The sequence below is a fragment of the Hemitrygon akajei genome, chromosome 1, assembly GCF_048418815.1.
Source record: "Hemitrygon akajei chromosome 1, sHemAka1.3, whole genome shotgun sequence".
Taxonomy (NCBI): Eukaryota; Metazoa; Chordata; class Chondrichthyes; order Myliobatiformes; family Dasyatidae; genus Hemitrygon; species Hemitrygon akajei.
Genome location: NC_133124.1, coordinates 223,913,644 through 223,937,705, shown reverse-complemented (window position 1 = coordinate 223,937,705; position 24,062 = coordinate 223,913,644). Strand labels below are relative to the sequence as shown.

Below are 24,062 nucleotides of genomic sequence, written 5' to 3'. Positions count from 1 at the left end.
CAATGGAAGTTGAAAATTCTCTTCAATATACCGTAGTCATAGTAACTCGGTCATTATGGAGGATGATCTTTAGTAAAGTCTAAAAATCTAATCTTCATATTTTCATAGCATAGAACATAGAATAGTACAACACAGTACAGGCCCTTTGGCCCACAATGTTGTGCCAACCCTCAAACCCTGCCTCCCATATAACCCCTCTACCTTAAATTCCTGCATATACCTGTCTAGTAGTCTCTTAAACTTCACTAGTGTATCTGCCTCCACCATTGACTCAGGCAGTGCATTCCACGCACCAACCATTCTCTGAGTGAAAAACCTTCCTCTAATATCCCCCTTGAACTTCCCTCCCCTTACCTTAAAGCCATGTCCTCTTGTACTGTGCAGTGGTGCCCTGGGGAAGAAGTACTGGCTGTCCACTCTATCTATTCCTCTTAATATCTTGTACACCTCTATCATGTCTCCTCTCATCCTCCTTCTCTCCAAATAGTAAAGCCCGAGCTCCCTTAATCTCTGATCATAATCCATACCCTCTAAACCAGGCAGCATCCTGGTAAATCTCCTCTGTACCCTTTCCAATGCTTCTACATCCTTCCTATAGTGAGGCAACCAGAACTGGACACAATACTCCAAGTGTGGCCTAACCAGAGTTCTATCGAGCGGCATCATTACCTTGCGACTCTTAAACTCTATCCCTTGACTTATGAAAGCTAAACACCTCATAAGCTTTCTTAACAACCCTATCTACCTGTGAGGCAACTTTCAGGGATCTGTGGACATGTACCCCCAGATCCCTCTGTGTCGTTAATAAAAATCACAAAAAGTAGAGGTCCCAGAACCAATCCTTGTGGGACACCACTAGTCACAACCCTCCAATCCGAATGTACTCCCTCCACCACGACCCTCTGCTCTCTGCAGGCAAGCCAATTCTGAATCCACCTGGCCAAACTTCCCTGGATCCCATTCCTTCTGACTTTCTGAATAAGCCTACCATGTGGAACCTTATCAAACATCAAGATTAATTTGTCATAACTTACAGTAATAAATCAACACATGCCATTATGTACAGTTTATATCACAGAATTAATAATTACTGTAACAGAGGGTAGTGGTCAAAGGGACACATTCTAGCTGGAGGTCTCCACAAGGATTCATACTGAGGCCTCTGCATTTGTGATGTATATTAAGGACAGGATGAAAACTTAGATGGGTGGCTAGTAAGTTTACAGATTATACTGAGATTGGTGTTTGTGGATAGAGTAAAAGACTGGCAAAGAATACAGCGGGACACAGATCTGTAGCATACATAAGCAGAGAAATGACATATGGAATTTAACCCAGCCAAATGTTAAGTGTTGCACTTTGGAACATAAAATGCTAAGATAGTACACGGTTCATGGCAAGACCCTTAATGATTATGATGAGCAGAGGAATCTTGGGGTCTATGTTCATAGGCTGATAAAGAAGACATATGGCATACTTGCTTTTACTAGTTGAGGCACTGAATTTAAAAACACTTCTACTTTCTTAGGTGTTTGCAAAGATTAGCCATGACGTTTGAACCTTTGGCCAACTTCTATAGATGTGTAGTGGACAGTATATCAACTGGCTGCAGCATGGCCTGGTATAGAGGTACAGTGGAAAATAGTTTTGCATGCCATTTCTGCTGTTCCTTTACTACTTCAATACATCAGCTGAAAAGTTATAACAGAATGCAAAACAGAGTGCTTCAGAGCAGGTGCAGTGCAGATAGACAATGAGGTGCAAAGCCAAGACAAGCTAAATGGTGAGGTCATGAATCCATCCTAACAGGTCTATTCAGTAACAGGATGGAAGCTGTCCTTGAGCCTGGTGATATGTGCTTTCAGGCTTTTGTATCTTTTGCCTTGTGGGGGGGTAGGGGGAGAAGAGAGGATGTCTGGGAAATGATTATGTTGGCTGCTTTAGTGTTACAGAGTCCACTGAGGGAAGGCTAGTTTTTAATAATATGCATTCACATCTCTACAGTTTCTTACCGTCTTGGACAGAGCAGTTAACATAAACACATAGACTGATTTCTAGTGAGGGTAGCCAGTGGCCTTATACTACAGCCAGGAAGGTAGTTCTACAATGGTCCATAGAGAACAAAGGGCATGATTAGGCACAGAAGATGTTATGGCCATCCACTGCAACCAAGGAGACCTTAGCTTGTGATGTCTCTTTGTGCCACTGGACTTGGATTTCTGAGATTGAGGGAGTGGAACTGCCTTTTCCACTTTAAAAACTCTCCCACACAGGTTTACTATCATCATCTGACACGTGGACAACCACCATAGGCTGATGATTTCTACAGTGCTTTTGTAATACTTAGTGAGAGTAAAGAGGGACATGCTGAATTTCTTTAACCTTCTGAGGAAGTAGATGTGCTTTCCTGACCACGGTGTCTACATAGTTGAACCAGTACAGGCTACTGATGTCCACTGCTAGGAACCAAGAACATTCCTCAATGTCAGCCTGGATTAGGTATAGAAAGTGAACCAGACCCAAGACTGAACACGAGGAAATCTGCAGATGCTGGACCCTTCGTCCTGAAATGTCGACACTGCTTCTCCCTATAGATGCTGCCTGGCCTGCTGTGTTCCACCAGCATTTTGTGTGTGTTGTCAGACCTAAGACTGTATAACTGTAATCCCCTTGTTTAATTAATTTCAACAATTTCATTAAACAATGAGAACAGATTGCAAGGGCTCAGAATGCAGTGAACAGCCAGCTCCATTATAGACACTAGCCTCCCTAGCATCCAGGACACCTTCAAAAGGTGATGCCTTTAAAAAAAAAGTGGGATCTATTACCCAAGACATGCCCTTTTCCTATTGCTACCATCAAGAGGAGGTAGAGGAGCCTGAAGACACACACTCAATGTTTCAGAAACAGCTTCTTTCCCTCACCATCAGATTTCTGAATGGACAATGAAGCCATGAACATTACCTCAGTATTTTTTCCATCTGTTTTAGCTGTACTTATTAAGTATAGTATATATTTCATTGTCAACTATACATCCTTTATTTGCAATCATCCTCTCCCAAGCGATTCAATTATTTATAGGGAGCAAGTTCACAAACCTTTATTGCCTTCTTTAGTTCATGTGCATCATACACATCAGGAGTCATCATCAGTCCAAGAACTACCATCTCCAATTTTCCAGATAGTTCAGACTTGAGATCACTAATCAAGTCCTGGACGGGGGAGTGGGGAAAGAGAAGACACCAAACAGATAGTCAGATAATTAACTCCAGTCCCAAGCTTAAACAAAATCATTTATTGAACATTTTAAAAGGTACACCTGCCAAATGAGGAGAATAATTAAATCAATAAACATTTAACTGGAACAGTCAAGCAAGAGCAATTGGCAAGAGCGGTTGTTGGGATGTTATCTGGGTGTAGACTACAAAGAAAAATATCCTAAAACAACCAGCACCAACATTAAATTATCCAGGGATTAGATGAGGCCTGTCCTCAAATTCAAAGTGCTACTTTCTGTGCAAGGATAACACAAACAAAGGATTTCTATAAAGTTCTTAGTTTGAACTTCTCCATATCACTGCCTCTCATGAGAACATCCTCACATTTCCCTGGTGATTTCCCAAGCACACAAGTTTAAAAAAATCCTTCTTAGCAATTTTTTTTTCATGCAGGATAGTTGCCTCATCGATAATTACATTATTTCAGTGACTTTCACAGATACTCCAGATCACCTCAGATCCCCTATACCCCTGGCAGCCAGAATTCAACAGTTCCTCAAAACTACCTGCCCCTCCACCTATCATAATATTGTTCGCATACTTTACTGCTACTCCTGACACAATGTTTTGACCTCTCCAAGCACATCACCAATAGTCTAGTAGAGTCAGTGGTGAGGAAGGCAAATGCAATATTAGTATTCATTTCAAATGATCTGGACTATAAGAGCAGAGATGTGATGCTACAGCTTGATAAGGTGCTAGTAAGGCCTCACCTTGAGTATCGGGCTCCTCATCTAAAAGATATGCTGGCATTGGAGAGAGTTCAGAGGAAATTCACAAGGATGATTCCCAGAATGAAAGGGCTATCATATAAGGAACATTTGATAGCTCTGGGTCTATGCTCGCTGGAAGTCAGAAGGAATAGGGGGTGGTTGGGGGGTTGGGGGGGGAAGAGAATTTCATTGAAACCTTTTGAATGTTGAAAGGCCTAAACTGTAGATATGAAAAGGATGTTTTCTATGGTGGGGGTGTCCAGGATAAGAGGTTACAGCCTCAGGATAGAGGGGCATCCATTTAAAACAGATGTTGAGCAATTTCTTTAGCCATAGTGGTGAATTTGTGGAATTTATTACAAAGCAGCTGTGGAGACCAGGTCATTGGGTGTATTTAAGGCAGAGCTTGATAGGGTCTTGATCGGATACGGCATCAAAGGTTATGGGGAGAAGGGTGTGGAGTGGGGCTGAGGAGGGGAAAAAAAGCTCAGCCAAAATTGAATGGTGGAGTAGACTCAATGGGCCAGATTGCTTAATTCTGCTATGTCTTATGGTCTAGGGATGGTGACTGTTAGTATGGAGAATGTTTTAAAAAAAAGCTAATGCATTTAAGCAATTTAGATTGAAGAATTAATTCTGTAATACCTGATAGGAATTGTCAAATTCACTAATAAATAGCCTCAAGTACTGAAATCTTCCACAATTTTTGTGGTTTATATTGGATCCAAGATTTTATTTACCTCTAATAGTTCTCAAAGTGGCCTGGAAGAAAGTTCATGTCATGGGGCAACTAGGGAAGACCAATAAATGCTGGCCACATCTTATGTTTAATTATGCTATCCAATTACAGTTTCTCATTTGCAAAACTTAGACTCTTACAATTGTGGTTGGCATTTTAAACAAGGATCTAGTCACTTGTAGAAATAGGAACAGGTCTAGTTAACTTTACTCTAAAGTGTAGAATACCTGCTAAAATGCAAAATCTAGTTAGAGGGCTGCCATAATAAAGGGGTTACACAAATTTTATTTTATGTAGAGATACAACGAGGAATAGGCACTTCTGACCTTTTGAGCTGCACTGACGGCATCTCCTGATTTAATCCTAGCCCTATCACAACACAATTTACAATGACCAATTAACCTATTAGCCAGTGGGTCTTTTGGACTGCGGGAGGAAGCGTGAACACCTAGAGAAAACCCCCACACACACAGGCAGGAATGTACAGACTCCTAACAGAGCACACTGGGATTGAACTCCCAACTCGGATACCCCGAGCTGTAATAGCATTGCACTAACCACTACACTACTATAGAAAAATTGGATAACTAGGTTTTCTTCAAAAACAATGCATTGAGGAGATTTGAGGAGACTTTCTGAACCTTATGGGTTATGACAGGATGACTGAGAAGAAAGAGGAAAGGAAGATAGAGATGCAAGATGGTTACTAATAAAACCTTCCACACACTGGATAGAGAAATCTATCAGAGTTCTTGAGTGCAATTCAAGGAATTTTTATGTGAAGGTATAGTTTGGGATTGTTCTTGAAACACAGAAAGTTAGGGGAGATGTGAGGGTCTGCAAGAGAGAAGTCATGGGGAAGTATTAGCTATACTTTTTGTAGCTGCATATTGAAGGAAAATGTAGTTGGTATGATCTGTTAAAAGTGGAGTGGATCAGATTTAACTGTGGTTTTCAAAATGGGAAATTTCATAAGTATTTATTTTTGTAAGGCAGTGGAAAGAAAGGTGAAAGGGATTGAAATGAATGTTGTTCATAGACCTACCACAAGAACCATACAGTTTCATATTGTGCTAAATGATTCTAGACACCAAACGCAGACTTAAATGGGGGGATTTAAAGGAAGAAAGAAAGAGGATACACTGATAAGGCAAGAGGTGTCTGGTATTAAATATAAACAATATCGATGTTCTGGTATGAGCACAAGAGATTCTGCAGATGCTAAACAGTTTCTCTTGAAGAGTCTCAGCCTAAAATGTTGACTGTTTATTCAGTTCCGTAGCTGCTGCCTGACATGCTGAATTCCTCCATCATTTTGTGTGTGGTGTTTTAGTATGAATGCTTTTTCTTTTAAATAAAGCTGTTGACTCAAAATTTGGCAAAAAGGTTTGAGTAATTACGCAATGCACTCCAGCTGTAAGCACTGAGGAGTCATGAGATCCACCTTTTCTGCATCCACCTTCCTCCAACCTGCTGAACGTTCTAATCCTTTTAGTTATTGATAAAAAGCAGTAACCACTGGTGTCCAATTTAAATACAGCTCTATAATCAAACAAGCTGCTTGAAAAATATTCAACAGAAGGCAGCAGAGTCAGAACAGAGCACAGCAGCCAAATAACTTGACAGATTTTAGAAGGAAGAGGCACAGAAGTTGAATTTACTATTGTACAGACCTGTAACTCCCTAGTCAGTGTAGATATGCTGGGCCATGTGCTTTGTTCAACTTTCTGTGAATTGCCTGTGGCATCATTGGCATTCAACCAATCATCACATATCAAAATTTCTTAAGTGACAAGAAAATAACATGCAAATAAACCCCTTCTTTAATCTAAAATACACGTAATGGTTAAGGAAGAACTCAAAATAGTGCCATAGGGTCTTGTATATTAACCCAAGAAAACAGGTGAGCCTCAGTTTAACATCAAGCTTGAAAATGGCCTTTTTAAACTATACTTTTCACTGAACCATAATAGTTAAAGCTAAAATGGGTTTAAATCACACACAATACTGGAGGAACAAACACAAAATGCTGGTGGAAAGCCGCAGGACAGGCAGCATCTATAGGAAGAAGTACAGTCGACGTTTTGGGCCGAGACCCTTCGTCAGGACTAACTGAAAGAAAAGATAGTAAGAGATTTGAAAGTGGGAGATCCTGCTTTCTCTGGCAGACAGAGTGTAGGTGTTCAGTGAAACGGTCTCCCAGTCTGCATCGGGTCTCACCAATATATAAAAGACCGCACCCCACTGAACAGCTACGCTCTGTCCGCCAGAGAAAGCAGGATCTCCCAGTGGCCACACATTTTAATTCCACGTCCCATTCCCATTCCAATATGTCTATCCATGGCCTCCTCTACTGTCAAGATGAAGCCACACTCAGGTTGGAAGAACAACACCTTACATTTTGTCTGGGTAGACTCCAACCTGATGGCATGAACATTGATTTCTCTAACTTCCGTTAATGCCCCTTCTCCCCTTCTTACCCTATCCCTTATTTATTATTCCCCCCACTTTATTCTCTCCTTTCTTTCTTTTTCCCCCCTCTCTGCCCCACTCACAATCACTCCTTGCCTGTTCTCCATCTCCCTTTGGTGCTCCTCTCCCGTTCTTTCTCCCTAGGCCTCCCCTCCCATGAACCTTTCCCTTCTTCAGCTGTGTATCCCTTTTGCCAATCAACTTTCCAGCCCCTCCCCTCCCTGTCTTCTCCTATCATTTCGGATTTCCCCCTCCCCCTTTCAAATCTCTTACTATCTTTTCCTTCAGTTAGTCCTGACGAAGGGTCTCAGCCTGAAACATCGACTGTACTTCTTCCTATAGATGCTGCCTGGCCTGTTGCGTTCCACCAGCATTTTGTGTGTGTTGCTTGAATTTCTAGCATCTGCAGATTTCCTCGTGTTTGCATTTTTAAACAATACTGGAGGACCTCAGCAGGCTAGGCAGCATCTATGGTAAAGAATACAGTCGACATTTCAGGCAGTGACCCTTCATCAGGACTGGAGAAAAAAAAAGATGATGAGTCAGTGTAAGAAGGTGGAGGAGGGGCAGAAGAAACACAAGGTGATAGGTGAAAACGGAAGGGGGGGGGAGAAAGGGGTTGAAGTAAAGAGCTGGCAAGTTGTTTGGTGAAAGAGATACAGGGCTGGAGAAGGGGGAATCTGATAGGAGAGGACAGAAGGCCATGGAAGAAAGAAAAGGGAGGAGCACCAGAGGGAGGTGAAGGGGAGGTATGGAGACAAGGTGAGAGAGGGAATTAAGAATGGACAAAGATTAAAGCGGGGGGCATTACCTGAAGTTCGAGAAATCAATGTTCATGCCATCAGGTTGGAGGCTACCCAGATGGAATACAAGGTGTTGCTCCTCTAACCTGAGAGTGGCCTCATCACGACAGTAGAGGAAGCCATGGACTTCCATGTCAGAATGTGAATGGGAAGTGAAATTAAGAAATTCCACTTTTTTTAATTAAATTTTTTTTATAAAAGGTAGTAGGGATAGACCAGGTAATTATAGACCAGTGAGCCTTACATTTGTGGTGGGAAAGCTGTTGGAAAAGATTCTTAGAGATAGGATCTATGGGCATTTAGAGAATCATGGTCTGATCAGGGACGGTCAGCATGGCTTTGTGAAGGGCAGATCATGTCTAACAAGCCTGATAGAGTTCTTTGAGGAGGTGACCAGGCATATAGATGAGGGTAGTGCAGTGGATGTGATCTACATGGATTTTAGTAAGGCATTTGACAAGGTTCCACATGGTAGCTTATTCAGAAAGTCAGAAGGCATGGGATCCAGGGAAGTTTGGCCTGGTGGATTCAGAATTGGCTTGCCTGCAGAAAGCAGAGGGTCGTGGTGGAGGGAGTACATTTGGATTGGAGGGTTGTGACTAGTGGTGTCCCACAAGGATCTGTTCTGGGACCTCTACCTTTTGTGATTTTTATTAACAACCTGGATGTGGGGGGGTAGAAGGGTGGGTTGGCAAGTTTGCAGATGACACAAAGGTTGGTGGTGTTGTGGATAGTGTTGAGGATTGTCGAAGACTGCAGAGAGACATTGATAGGATGCAGAAGTGGGCTGAGAAGTGGCAGATGGAGTTCAACCCGGAGAAGTGTGAGGTGGTACACTTTGGAAGGACAAAATCCAAGGCAGAGTACAAAGTAAATGGCAGGATACTTGGTAGTGTGGAGGAGCAGAGGGATCTTGGGGTACATGTCCAGAGATCCCTGAAAGTTGCCTCACAGGTAGATAGGGTAGTTAAGAAAGCTTATGGAGTGTTAGCTTTCATAAGTCAAGGGATAGAGTTTAAGAGTTGCGGGGTAATGAAGCAGCTCTATAAAACTCTGGTTAGGCCATACTTGGAGTACTGTGTCCAGTTCTGGTTGCCTCATTATAGGAAGGATGCGGAAGCATTGGAAAGGGTACAGAGGAGATTTACCAGGATGCTACCTGGTTTAGACAGTTTGCATTATTATCAGAGATTAAGGGAACTAGGGCTTTACTCTACTCTTTGGAGAGAAGGAGGATGAGAGGAGACATGATAGAGGTATACAAGATATTAAGAGGAACAGACAGAGTGGACAGCCAGCACCTCTTCCCCAGGGCACCAATGCTCAATACAAGAGGACATGGCTTTAACGTAAAGGGTGGAAAGTTCAAGGGAGATATTAGAGGAAGGTTTTTTTTACTCAGAGAGTGGTTGGTGTGTGGAATACACTGCCTGAGTCAGTGGTGGAGGCAGATACACAAGTGAAATTTAAGAGACTGCTAGACAGGTATATGGAGGAATTTAAGGTGGGGGGGGGGTTTATATGGGAGGCAGGGCTTAAGGGTCAGCATAACATTGTGGGCCAAAGGGCCTGTACTGTGGTGTATAGAACATTTTATGTTCTATAAAATGGGTGGTCACATGGAGATCCCATTTATTCTGGTGGATAGACCTTAGGTACTCAGTGAAGCAGTTTCCCAATCAATGTCGAGTCTCACCGATATACAGGAGGCCACACCTGGAGCACCAGGTACAGTAGATGACCCTAACAGACTCACAGGTGAAGCGTCACTTCACCCATAAGGACTGTTTGGGGCCCTGAAATGTAGTGAGGGCGGAGGTGTAGGGCCAGGTGTAGCACTTGTTCTGCTCGCAAGGATAAGTGAAACATAACGTAGATTGGGAGACCGCCTTTGCATAGCATCCACCAGAAAAAGTGGGATCTCCCTGTGGTCACCCATTTTAGTGCCTCTTTCTATTCCCATACTGACATGTCAGTCCATAGCTTCCTCTACTGTCACAATGAGGCCCCACTCAGGTTGGAGGAGCAACATTTTATATCCATCTGGGTAGCCTCCAACCTGACGGCATGAGCATTGATTTCTTGAACTTCCGGTAATGGCCCCCCACCCCTCAGCATTCCCATTTCCTTCTCTCACTTTATCTCCTTACCTGCCCATCACCTCCCTCTGGTGCTCCTCCCCCTTTTCTTTCTTCCTTAGCTTCATCCTCTTCTATCAGAGCCTTCATCTCTTTCACCAACTTCCTAGCTCTTTACTTCCCTCCTACTCCCTCTCCTGGTTTCACAATATCTCCTTGTGTTTCTTCCTCCCCTCCCCCACCTTCTTACTAACTCATCTTTTTTCCCTCCAGTCCTAATGAAGGGTCTTGGCCTGAAATGCCAGCTGTACTCTTTCCATAGATGCTGCCTGGTCTGCTGAGTTTCTCCAGCATTTTGTGTGTATTGCTTAGATTTCCAGCATTAGCAGATTATGTCTTGTTTGTGATGGGTATAATCAGATGTTTCTCAAAAGGATGAGAGGAAGGAAAGGATTTAATTACCATATTCAGGAAAATAGTCAAAAAAATCTTTCAGCTAAAGCCTATTAATATATAATCTATCATGAACAGCAGGAATAAAATTAAGATACTTTATTGCATCTCGAATTGCTCTTTTGGACTACACTAGCAAATTTGCACTGCACAGTTGAAATAAGCACAATGATCACAAATAAATTCTCTGCTGGCTGGATGTCATTCATCCAAGTTTCAAATTCATTAAATACAGCAAACCAGTTTCCTGGCAACTCTTTTCTCCAAGACCTGCAATGGATTAAAGTGTTCAATATTAACATTGGCTATTAGTGTATTTCATGGTACTTTGAAGGCTGTACATGTTAGTCAGGTACGGAAATACTGCAGCAGAGAACATACCCTGCCAAAAGCTGTCTTGAAGTCCAGCTTGATCTGCTGCCTCTGAGCGATAGTCCTTTTGGCTAAGACTTCAATGATGGCATCTTCATCAGTACCTACACAATATCAAATTTCAGTGTTATGGTCTAAAAAGCATAAAATTAAATCCTGTGTTTAGAACCAGAAAACTCTAGAAAGAATGAAAGAATCTTGAATAGTCAGTTGGAGACAGACCATAGAGCAGAAAGTCCCAGGATCATACAATACCTTTGAGTATCCCTGTTCTTTGAGAGATTTCAACTCCAGGAAATCATGAACATTGAAGAATATAGAACGGTAAGGCTCAAGATCAGGCCTTTTGGCCCACCACATTTGGGCTAACCATGATGCCAATCTAAGTCATCCCAAATGCCTGCATAAAGTCTGTATCCCAATTCCCTGCTTGCCCTGTCTAAATGCCTGAGCTGTGGCTGTCATAATCTGCTTCTAGCAATCTCCTAGCAGTATGTTCACGGCACAAGTTCTTTCCCTTGACTTTAAGTGGTCCTACCCTATACCTAGGTACCATTCCCCTCTCCCACCACACCCTCTACAAAATGTCTTGGAAATTATCCTTGATCATACTCAAGGACAATTCATGGCCTCTTTCAGCTCTCCTGCGTTTGTTTAAATTGACTTCTACTTCCTTTAAATTCCTCAAAGATCCTGTCCAAATTTTTAGCTTCCTAAACTTTACACAATCTTTCTTCACTCTAATCTTTTTGTTCTTCAACTTCAAATATGCTCTTATCTGCTGTACTAGGCCCTCCCACAATGACAACTCCAGTGTAGTCCTGCCAGAGGGGTAAAGCAGCCTAGTAGTTCAATTATCAGATCAGGATTCCAAACCCTGAATTAATGAACCGAAGACAAGACTTAATCCTACTCAGTAACTGGGGACTTTGGATGCAAGAAAATATCTCTGGAATGAGAAACTTGCATCAGTGTAGTGCCAATGAAACAGACCACATGGGAAAGGCTTTTTTAAAAATATTTATTTATTTAGAAATGCAGCACAGTAATAGGCCTAATTAAATCCATGTGACCAATTAACCTCCTAACCCATACATCTTTGGGATGTGAGAGGAAAGTGGAGCACCCAGAGGAAACACACACAGTCAAGGAGAGAACATCTGAACTCCTTAAGAGGGTGGCAGGAACTGAACTCTGGTTGCTTGCATTGTAATATCAGTATGTTCACCACTACACTACAAAGCCACCCATTTTTCAAATGTCCTAGCATAGACTGTTTGGAGATGGATAATCTGTGTGATGCCTAATTCTTTAAAGAATAAGAGAGAGCTTAACAAAAATACAGGTTACTCAAGAAGTCTTATGATCCCAGAACAAAGCCAACGCAACTGCATAGCTCATTCTGAAACTTTGCTCGACATCGAGTAGCAAGTATAAAATATTTCCATGTTGTGACAGAATTCAACAGAAAGTGGAAGTTTGTGGGTTTATACTTGAGGAAATTCCATGCATGAGCAAGACAACGTGCTAGTGAGGTCGAAGTGGATAACAACTGCAGCCAGTCTTAATTTAGCAAAAGGTTAAATTCTGGCCACAGAATATTTGGTGGAAATTGACTGTTTATAGCACCTTTCAACTTCTCTCACTACAGGCTTCCATTTGACCTCAGCGTGTAGCAATTGCTGCCAAGGTAGTTCTTGTTGAACTATTGCCCCAGCTTCAGTTTGTCATATTTCACATTTTAGTGGTTCGACAGAATAACACCACTGCAAAACCGTTGAAGCTACTATTCCTACCAGCACTGAAGATCAACTGCAGATTTCATTAAGATATCCAAGATGATTAAAAGTTCAGAATACATGGATATGAAGAAACTTTTCTCTGATGTTGAGAGTCAAGAACAATGGGGCATAATAATAGGGCTGTTAATTTGCGATATATGTCCTTTTGGGTATATTGGGGTGATAGGAATGACTGGCCAATCTGGGTAGACCTGGAACTGAGAGCTGTGAAACAGTTTTATTTAACTTCGTTATTAGGAGTTGCTCTAACTATACAATTAGCTAAAGTTGCTAATTTAAATTTATATCCTGCGGTTAAGCACTCTTCACAAATTTGGCTCCAGTTCTGCAATTTTTTTTTTAATCTTAAAAAATTTAAACTTTGTAGTATAATTTATCGTAATTACTTTTTTAAACCTTCCTGGAGTGATTCAATTTTTTTGGACTTATTTAAAGAAGGCAGATTGATGTCTTTTGAACAATTAGTCGATAAATATTCTCTTTCATATTCACACTTTTTACAATATCTTCAAGTTAGACATTTTTTACAAAAATATTTAAGTAATTTTCCTTATATACTGGAGGCTGACTTGTTAAATACTATTATGAATATGAACCCCTTGATGAAAGGTTCTATCGGAAGAATTTATAATTTATTATTACAATGGGATTAGCGTCCTTAAGATTAAACAGGATTGGGAGAGAGAACACAATTTGACTTTGATATGGGAGGATTGGACATGGATTCTGAAGTTGGTTAACTCTTCCTCGGTCTGTGCTAGTCATTCACTGATTCAATTTAAAATTGTACATCGTTACCATTTGATGAAGGAGAGACTTTCTAAAATATTCCCCAATGTTGACAAGTATTGCGATAGATGTAAAACTGAGATAGCCACACTGACACATATGTTCTGGTTATGTTCAATATTAAAACCATTCTGGAAGTCAGGCTTTTCGACAATTTCTAAAGCACTTAGAATCAACTTACAACCTAATAAATTGACTGTGCTTTTTGGAATAATTCCTCAAAATAATCATGGTATTTCTCTGTCTGACCAACATGTTATTGCGTTTGTTACATTGATAGCTAGGAGGGCCATTTTGTTGAAATGGAAGGATATATCTGCTCCTACTTTGTCACAATGGTTCTCTCAAGTGATGCTGTGTCTCAGTTTGGAGAAAATTAGAAGTCGAACCTTTGAACCTCTATTTGATTTTGAGAAGAGATGGGCTTATTTGCTCGTTACTATCATTTCAGTTAACTGATAGATTTCCCCCACGATCTAAGTGTAAATTTTGTTTTGATATATTTTTTCTTCTTGTTGGCTGTTTGAGGTTTATTTTTAGAAGCTTTCTATATGATGCGTGGCTCTGGGGTTGTGCTCTCAATGGGTTCTTTTTTCCCCTCACTTTTCTTGCTTAGTAGGGTTTGTTTTTAAATTCACAAAAATTTTCAATCTTTAAGAATTTTTTTGAGGTATTGTAAGTGTTGTTACTTCGATGTATCTGTGTATTTTTGAATAATAATAATAATAATAATAATAATAATAATAATAATAAAAAGATTTGAAAAGAAAAAAGAATGGGGCATAATATTACACCGAGGCTAGTTAGAAGTGCTAAAGAAGAAATATTTCTTCTCTTAAAGGGCAGCGTAAAACATGAATTTCCCAAAGAGTATCAACTTTGGAGTGTCAGAATTCAAAGCAAAGACTACATTTTTTTTTAAATCGGGTATTGGGTCAGTGGGCTGAGGGGTGGACGACTAGTACTAAAATATTGTAGAAGTGTACATTTTCCTCCATTTAGTGGCTATCTAGAGATTACCACTGCAGTGTTTAAAAATACACCTCACTAATCTACATACCCAAACCCTTCATTGCTTTTCTTAACTTGGCAGCATCTTCTTGGGAATTGAACCCAGCAAATTCCTTGACTGTGCCTCGTTGTCCAACCTGTTGAGAAAATAAAGTCTTTTTAACATAATTTGACAGAAGTAAATTTATTATATTCTGATCTGCTCTTCTAGCCTGATCTTATTCTTCATCTTTTGGATTCTTAACCAAACACCATACAGTTCATTTTTCTAAATATCAAACGATAAATATCAGCACCTAAGTTACAGGGAAAGGCTGAACAAGTTAGGTCTTTATTCTTTGGAGCGTAGAAGGTTGAGCGGGGACTTGATAGAGGTATTTAAAATAATGAGGGGGATAGATTGAGTTGATGTGGATAGGCTTTTTCCATTGAGAATAGGGGAGATTCAAACAAGAGGACATGATTTGAGAGTTCGGGGCAAAAGTTTAAGGGTAACATGAGGGGGAATTCCTTTACTCAGAGAGTGGTAGCTGTGTGGAATGAGCTTCCGGTAGAAGTGGTAGAGGCAGGTTCGGAATTGTCATTTAAAGTAAAATTGGATAGGTATATGGACAGGAAAGGAATGGAGGGTTATGGGCTGAGTGCGGGCCAGTGGGACTAGATGAATGTAAGTGTCGGCACGGACTAGAAGGGCCGAGATGGCCTGTTTCTGTGCTGTAATTGTTATATGGCTATATGGATATGAAACAAAACTTAATATCAATAAAATATTCTCAGTTTTGAAAATGTTACAAATGTGCCACAACTCTGAGGGTACAAAGGGTACAAAGTTGCCCCCTCCTTTTTGAGAATCGCAAGATCGCTATTAATTCGGGTCTGGGACCCAGGAAATGAGAGAGAATCCACAAGGTTTTGGAATGTGCCCTGGCCTCAGCGAGACAAAGCCACAGATAACGGCCATTGTCTCTTGGAGACAGAATTGTGTATTGAGTACTGTACTATTCATTGAAGCCCTCAGGGGATGACCAGAGTGGGCTGGTTGAGGGATTGCATCATCCCAACCTGACTGACATCTGAGACCCCGTGAGTAAGGATAAAAGAGCGTCTGGGGAACAACCCCTTTAGACACACCAGGTGAAATGCTGGAAAGCCAGTGACAGCGTTTTATAGCGAACGCCGGTGAGGGCCCGTGTGCGTCCTCCCTTGCCAGGGTAGCGGGCTCATCACGGAAGAACGGCTTAGCTAAAGGAGAGGCCACAAGTGAACGGCCACACCAACGGGACTTCTGACGGATCGAAATCATAAAAAAGGAAAGCCAGCAAGTTTCTAAAAATCTCTCTCTCTCCAACCAAAAGGCTGCAGCCTGAATGAACTGAGTGACTTTTATATTTCCATCGGACAATACATTATCCCCTAGACGATAGAGCTATTTCTTATTGATTATTATTATACCTGCACTTTTAGATTTAGTATTGACGACGTATATTATCTGTATGTTTGCATTGATATTATTTTTGTGTATTTTTACGAATAAATACTGTTAAAAATAGTACCATCGGACTTCAACGGACCTCTCTATCTTTGCTGGTAAGTGACCCAGTTACGGGGTTCGTAACAAAAAGCATTTTTAAAATGTAGAGGCAGAGACAGAGACAATCCTCCTCAAAACCTAACAATGTCAGGTGGTCAGAGGAAGCAATTAAAATTGAAGTTTGTACATGGGAGAGAATTAGAACATAGTCATCAGGAAAGCTTAGAGGGTTGCAATTGGTTGACAAGATGGGGAACCAACCAAAACCCAGCTTTTCCAATACTAGTCTGGTGCAGCATCTTGAACGCTGGTTCTGTTTGTAACGCTGACTGCAGACAAGATTCAAGGGAACCTTCAATATGATTGTACCCAGTACAACACTGAGAAGCAGCAGTATACTTTGATACTGGTTCCTTTTAGGGTGGAATGTTTCACAGTAGGTCAAGTCTTCAGAATGCTCCCAAGTCAGGTAGACATTGTTTTAAGGTACTCCTCTGGAATTCTGACCAATTTCATCATCTTCGACAAGACATTTGACTCAGTATCATTTACCCAAGAATGAGCAAGGGCTGTGAAATATATTAACCATATAATAAATATGCCTCAGCACTTAAAATCCACCAAGTTGCAAGGTACAGAACCCATCATTTCGACCCTGTGATCTACTTGTAAATGCAATGCCCCATGAATTGTAATAATGTATCTGACCTTCATTTATGTAAGTGAATGAACTAGTGAAGGAAAATATCACCACTGAGTGTGTCTTTACTCATTTGGAACTAGAAAGAAATGATTTCAAAGACATTTCAGCATAAAGCTGTTTAAGCCACAACAATCATCTCAACTTACAGTGCAAAATCCTGTGCAATCTTTCCAGCTACCCCTCTGTTTTTGTACAAAATGCTATGTTCATCCTGTGCAAGTTTAAGAGTTCAGAGGAACAAAAGATAGAAGTACCAACTGCAGCTGGCTGTCTGCTAAGTCTGATTCCCTAACAACAGATGGATGTGTAAGTGTTGAGTGTTTTTTTAAATCATTCTACACAGTGGTGCAGTTTAATGAGAGGCAGCCATTAAATGAAAGATGCAGCTCAGGGGAAAATGAATGCCACCAAATCCCAACTTCCAATCATAACTAAAATAAACCTCTATTCTCAGACATAAAAATAAACCCAATTCTAATCTCCAGAAACATAGATTTTCAGGGAGAAGCCACGATTTGTCCATAAAGAGATAACCACTACTGATAGAACTTCCACAGTAAATCTCGGTAGGGATGGGACAATGCTGGAGTAAACCTGTGGAATGGAGCTAGGCAAGAAGAGGCAGTATGTCGGCATCTCGAGGATAGTAAACATAACTCATTATGTTTCAAAATAATTATGGAAAAGGATAAGGATAACCCCAGAAAGTAATTGTGTGAATTGGAAGAAATCCAATTTCAATACTGGTAAACTGGGAAAAGCTTCTGTGGCAGTTAGAGTACACTGGAAACTGGATCTTCAATGAATGAGGAAAGAGATGGCAAGAAAACTTTTCCCAGGCAGAGATGTCCAAGACCAGATGGTGTTTTTTTTTTTAAATAGAAGCATAGAAAGCCTACAGCACAATACAGGCCCTTTGGCCCACAAGGTTGTGCTGAACATGTCCCTACCCTAGAAATTACTAGGCTTACCTATAGCCCTCTATTTTTCTAAGCTCCATGTACCTATCCAGAAGTCTCCTAAAAAATCCTATCGTATCCGCCTCCACCACCGTTGCCGGCGGCCCATTCCACGCACTCACCACTCTGAGTAAAAAAAAAACACTTACCCCTGACATCTCCTCTGTACCTACTCCCCAGCACCTGAAACATGTGTCCTCTTGTGGCAACCATTTCAGCCCTGGGAAAAAGCCTCTGACTACCAACACGATCAATGTCTCTCAACATCTTGTACACCTTTATCAGGTCACCTCTCATCCTCTGTCGCTCCAAGGAGAAAAGGCCGAGTTCACTCAACCTATCTTCATAAGACATGCTCCCTAAACCAGGCAACATCCTTGTAAATCTCCTCTGCACCCTTTCTATGGCTTCCACATCCTTCCTGTAGTGAGGCAACCAAAACTGAGCACAGTACTCCAAGTGGGGGTCTTAAGGCAAGAAAAGGTTTAGAAGGGATCAGAAAAATACTATTTTTACCCAGAGGGTGGTTGAGGTCTGGAATGCAGTCTGAAAAGGTGGTGGAAACAGACATTCTAACAGCATTTAGATCCTTGAGGTGATGGACCACATGCCAGTGGATCAGATTTGTACAGAGTAGGCGATGGGCCACGTGCCGGTGAACGGGATTCAAAATTCAAAGTAAATTTATTATCATAGAAAACATGTCACCATATGCAACCCTGAGATTTGTTTTCTTGTGGGCATTTACGGTAAATGCAAGAAACACAATACAGTCAATGAAAGACATCAGCCTACAGGATGGACAAACAACCAAGGTGAAAAGAACAATGAACTGAAAAAAAATAGATGGAGAAGATCCTGAGTGGCAGGATTTATGAACATTTAGAGAAGCATAATATGATTAGGAATAGTCAGCATGGCTTTGTCAAAGACAGGTCGTGCCTTACGAGCCTGATTGAATTTTGAGGATGTGACTAAACACATTGATGAATGTAGAGCCATGGATGTAGTGTATATGGATTTTAGCAAGGCATTTGATAAGGTTCCTCATACAAGGCTTATTGAGAAAGTAAGGAGACATGGGATCCAAGGGGACATTGATTTGTGGATCCAGAACTGGCTTGCCCACAGAAGGCAAAGAGTGGTTGTAGATAGGTCATATTCTGCATGGAGGCAGAATGGTGTGCCTCAGGAATCTGTTGTGGGACCCCTACTCTTTGTGATTTTTATAAATGACCTGGATAAGGAAGTGGAGGGATGGGTTAGTAAGTCTGCTGATGACACAAAGGTTGGAGATGTTGGGAATAGTGTGGAGGGCTGTCGGAGGTTACAGCGCAACATTGATAGAATGCAAAACTGGGCTGAGAAGTGGTAGATGGAATTCAACCCAGATAAGTGTGAGGTGGTTCATTTTGGTAGGTCAAATATGAGGGTAGAATATAGTATTAATGGTAAGACTCTTGGCAGTGTGGGGGATCAGAGGGATCTTGGGGTAACTCAAAGCCGCTACGCAGGTTGAATCTGTGGTTAAGGCATACCATGCATTGGCCTTCATCAATCATGGGATTGAGCTTCAGAGCCAAGAGATAATATTGCAGCTATATGGGGCCCTGGTCAGTCCCCACTTGGAGTACTGTGCTCAATTCTGGTCACCTCACTACAGGAAGGACGTGGAAACCACAGAAAGGGTGCAGAGGAGATTTACAAGGATGTTGCCTGGTTTAGGGAGCATGTCTTATAAAAAAAATGTGTATCACATACGCAGTGGTGAGTGTGTGGAATGGGCTGCCAGCAGCAGTAGTAGATGCGGAAACGATAGGGTCTTTTAAGAGACTCCTGGATGGCTATATGGAGCTTAGAAAAATAGAGGGCTGTGGGTAAAGCTGAGGTAGTTCTAAGATAGGGGCATGTTCGGCACAGCTTTGTGGGCCGAAGGGCCTGTATTGTGCTGTAGTTATCTTTGTTTCTAATTTAAAATTGCTGACCAACTCCACCCATGATCCCCTGATGAGGACTAGTTCATTGACATCAGGTTTCCTCCTTCTGAAGTCGATAATCAGCTCCTTGGTCTTGATTACATTGAGTAAGACGTCACTGTAGCACACTCTGCCAGATTTTAGAAACATAGAAAACATACAGATTTTCAATCTCCCTCCTCTGCTGATTCACAAACTTTGATTTGGCCAACAACTGTACTGCTGTCAGCAAATTTGAAGATGGTACTGGAGCTGTGCTTAGCCACACAGTCCCAAGTGTAAAGCGAATAGAGCAGGAGGCTAAGCACATAGCATCACACTTCATGAAGACCCTAGAGAGGTTGGTTCTGGCTCACCTCCAACCCTTGGTCAAATCAGCCCTTGATCCCCTGCAGTTTGCCTATGGAGTCGACAATGCTATCATCTACCTGCTGAACAGAGCCTACTCCTATTTGAATAACCAGGGCAGCACCGTGAGGATCATGTTTTTCGATTTCTCAAGTGTTTCAATATTATACAGCCCTCATTGCTGGTGAAAAGATCCATTAAATGCAGGCTGGCACTTCCATTATATCCTGAATAAATGGACTACCTGACTGGCAGACCACAGTTTGTGTGGCTTCAGAGCTGTGTGTCAGACGTGGCTATAAGCAGCACTGGAGCCTCACAGTGGACTGTATTGGACTTTAGATACACCACTGAGTCATGTCATTTGCAGAAATTCTCTGATGACTCAGCAATAGTTGGTGTATAAAGGGAGGAAGTGAGGATGAATACAGGGCCCTGGTGAAGGACTTCATCAAATGGTGCAAGCTGAATCATCTGCAGCTTACCACCAGTAAGACAAAGGAAATGGTGATGGACTTAAGAATAAGCCTGCACTGCTCTCTGTTATTCATGGTGAGGACCTATAAGCACCTGGGGATGCACCTGGTGACACACTTGAATGGAGCATCAACACAGGGTCTGAGTACAAGAGGGACCAGACTAGCCACTACTTCCTAAGGAGACTGAGGTCCTTTGGAGTATGCAGGTCTCTCCTTCACATGTTGTCACCAGTGTATTCTTTTATGCAGTGCTGTGCTGGGGCAATGGCATCAACACTGGAGACGCCAACAGGCTCCATAAACTGATTAGAACGGCTAGCTTTATTATACAAGTCAAACTGGACACACTGGAGGCTGTGGTAGAACAAAGAATCCTATGGAAAATCCTGACAATTCTGAACAATGTGTAACACTTACCCAAAAGGCTGGTATATGTCTAGGGGAAAAGGAGATCCAGCCACTCACCAACCCACCTCCCGTACACGCAGGTGCTGTGAGAATCGAGTTTATGCCTCGCGCCCGCCAACAGTATCAAACCCACAACAAATACTGTTATGAAATACACTTTAAAGAGTTTACTAAAATTAAAAGAGTATTAGGCAATACTATATATATATATACACACACACACACACACGGAGAAAAAACAAAAGGCACCAACTTATCAAAGTTCAGTCAGTTTAGTGCACTCATTGAAGCTCAACCATCGAACCATTCGACCCCTCGTCGCTTGCCTCCGACGTCCACATCTTCCACCTCGGACTCCCCGGTGGTCTTCCGAGCGCACGTCCACCTTCCTCGGCGTCTTCCTCCCGACTCCCCTCACACCACAAGCCCGCGCAACCCCTCCCCCAAGTTCCCAGCCTCACAAAACACAATAACATTCCCCATTGATTAACAAATGAATACAATTACCATATCAGCCATTCTAAAGCGAAACGACGGCGAGAGAAACACTTATCAGACAAAGAAGCATTCCTACTCGTAACAAACCAAAGAAGCCATTTTGAGTAACATACACAGGACATTGTACAAATGTTTCTCATCCTCTACATGCCACCTTGGCTGAACAGAGGAGCACTTTCAGTAATAGACTACGACAGCTGTGTTGTTCTAAAGAGCACTATACGAGATCATTCTTACCCTTGGCCATTTGGCTCTATAATGAGTCAACCTATAGCCAGGGAAGTAATGATCCCCTCCTGTAATACTGTTTGAGATAATTTTTTCTTTCTTACTTCTCTTCTAATATTTGTATACATGTGCACTTGTGTACAATGTACTGTGCATGTGTGGTGAACTAGATATACCTGTCTGACTGCTCCTGTGGCTCCTCCCAAGACCCTGCTGACTACCCCTGTGGCTCCTCCCACAGACCCCTGTATAAAGGCGACTGTGGCCTGCTGCTCTCCCTCATTTTCCCCAGGATGTAGTGTTGTTCTTCAGTCAATAAAAGCCGATATCTCACTTCCTAAGTCTCGGCGTGAGTTATTGATGGTGCATCAATTTTATTGACTGAAAGTTACAACATGGAAACCGCTTTACGCCCAGAACGCCTAGACTTGGACCCCCGAGACCCTGGAGCAGCTCTTGCCTTTGAACACTGGCTGGTGTGCTTCCAATCGTACTTAGAGGAGGTTCGTGCCACCGACTCGGCTGTTCGGCACAAACTTCTCTTCTCGAGGGTCGCCCCAAAAGTTTATTCGTTCATCAGGGACATATCCACCTACGAGGAGGCGCTTGCCGCCCTCCGAAGACAGTACCTGCGGCCAGTAAATCCAGTTTATGCACGGCACCGCTTGGCAACACGAAAACAGCAGCCTACGGAGTCGACTGCTGAATTTCTCCGCGAGCTACAGATACTCGCGCGGGCTTGTGACTGCCCAGCGCTCACAGCGGAACAGCATAAGGAACTCTTGGTCCGAGACGCTTTTGTGACTGGGGTTCGGTCAGTGTGTATCCGCCAGCGGCTGCTGGAAAAAGCTGATCTTACCTTACGCTCCGCGATAGAGACGGCCGATTTGATAGAGGCTGCGCAGTTGTACGCCGAAGAAGTCCAGCCGAGCGATTCCCCGGTTCTGAGCGAATTCGCCAACGCCGCTGCCAGTCGCGGTATCTCAAACCCCACGAATTTGCCAGGTATGAAACTCTGTTACTTTTGTGGGCTTCTGAAACATGCCAGGGACAGCTGCCCGGCGCGCGAAGCGACGTGTTCCAGCTGCGGGAAGAAGGGCCATTTCGCCAAGGTCTGTAAATCTAAACCGCGCCCGGGGTCGAGCAGCGCTGCGTCTGCGACCTGGGGGCCGCCATTTTGCATGACCGGATGTGGACAACCATCTTTGCCGGCGTCACCAGGCCCCGCCCCCGCCTCGCCATCTTGCATGCCCGGATGTGAGCGGCCAACTTTGCCGGCGTCACCAGGCCCCGCCCCCGACACGCCCCGTTCTACGCTGGCTTCCGTGACCCTCGATCAAAGCGCCCCGCACCAGCTCGCAAGGTCGATGATGGACATCCTGGTGGAGGGGCACAGGACTAGCTGCCTGTTTGACACGGGCAGCACTGAGAGTTTTATTGACCCGGCCACAGTGAAACGCTGCGGACTCGTGACACGGCCGGTCCGTCAGAAGATCACCTTGGCTTCAGGGTCGCATTCCACAGACATCCGGGTGGGTTGTGTAGCGACATTGGTGGTGCAGGGCACAGAATATCGGAACTTTGCGTTCCTGGTCATGCCTCGGCTGTGCGCACCTGTGCTATTGGGGCTGGACTTCCAGAGCCATCTCGAAAGTGTGACTATGGCATATGACGGGCCCCACCCACCACTCACTGTCAGGAATCCTCAGTTTGGTGGGACTTCGCCATATACTCCGTTACCACACGCACATACACCCCGAACCCCACATCCCGCCCAGCACCATGTCGATAGCTGTGCTGCTGACACTATTTGCAACCTCTCCACCCTCAAGATCCCTCCCCCATCGCTGTTCACCAACCTGACCCCCGACTGTAAACCTGTGGCAACTAAAAGTCGGAGGTACAGTGCGGGGGACAAGGCCTTTATTCATTCAGAGGTGCAGCGGCTGCTCAGGGAGGGAATCATTGAGCCAAGCACAAGCCCATGGCGGTCCCAGGTGGTCGTTGTTCGGACTGGGCAGAAAAATAGGATGGTTGTGGACTACAGCCAGACCATCAATAGATTCACGCAGCTTGACGCGTACCCCCTACCCCGCATCGCGGATATGGTCAACCAGATAGCTCAGTACAAGGTGTACTCGACAATTGATCTGAAATCCGCTTATCACCAGCTCCCCATCCGCCCAGAGGACCGCCCCTACACCGCCTTCGAGGCGGGTGGCAGGCTCTATCACTTTCTGTGCGTCCCATTTGGTGTCACAAATGGGGTCTCGGTCTTCCAGAGGGAGATGGACCGGATGGTGGACCAGTACAAACTGACGGCCACATTTCCCTATCTAGATAACATCACCATCTGTGGTCGCGACTGGTCGGACCATGACGCCAACCTCCAACGTTTTTTCCAGGTGGCCGATGCTTTGAA

At 43.1% G+C, this 24,062-nt stretch overlaps 1 protein-coding gene across 1 annotated transcript in view; it reads right to left on the bottom strand.

The window, feature by feature from the left end:
- The window catches only part of LOC140736168 (annexin A4-like), a 145,194-nt gene that overhangs the window by 82,076 nt on the left and 39,056 nt on the right, over positions 1 to 24,062 (bottom strand). Inside the window, exons 3-5 of the mRNA XM_073062033.1 lie at positions 14,560 to 14,647; positions 10,918 to 11,012; positions 3,099 to 3,212 (exon numbers count right to left, since the gene is read on the bottom strand). Of these exons, the coding sequence (XP_072918134.1) occupies positions 3,099 to 3,212; positions 10,918 to 11,012; positions 14,560 to 14,647 (297 nt within the window). The remainder of the gene's footprint in view (positions 1 to 3,098; positions 3,213 to 10,917; positions 11,013 to 14,559; positions 14,648 to 24,062) is intronic.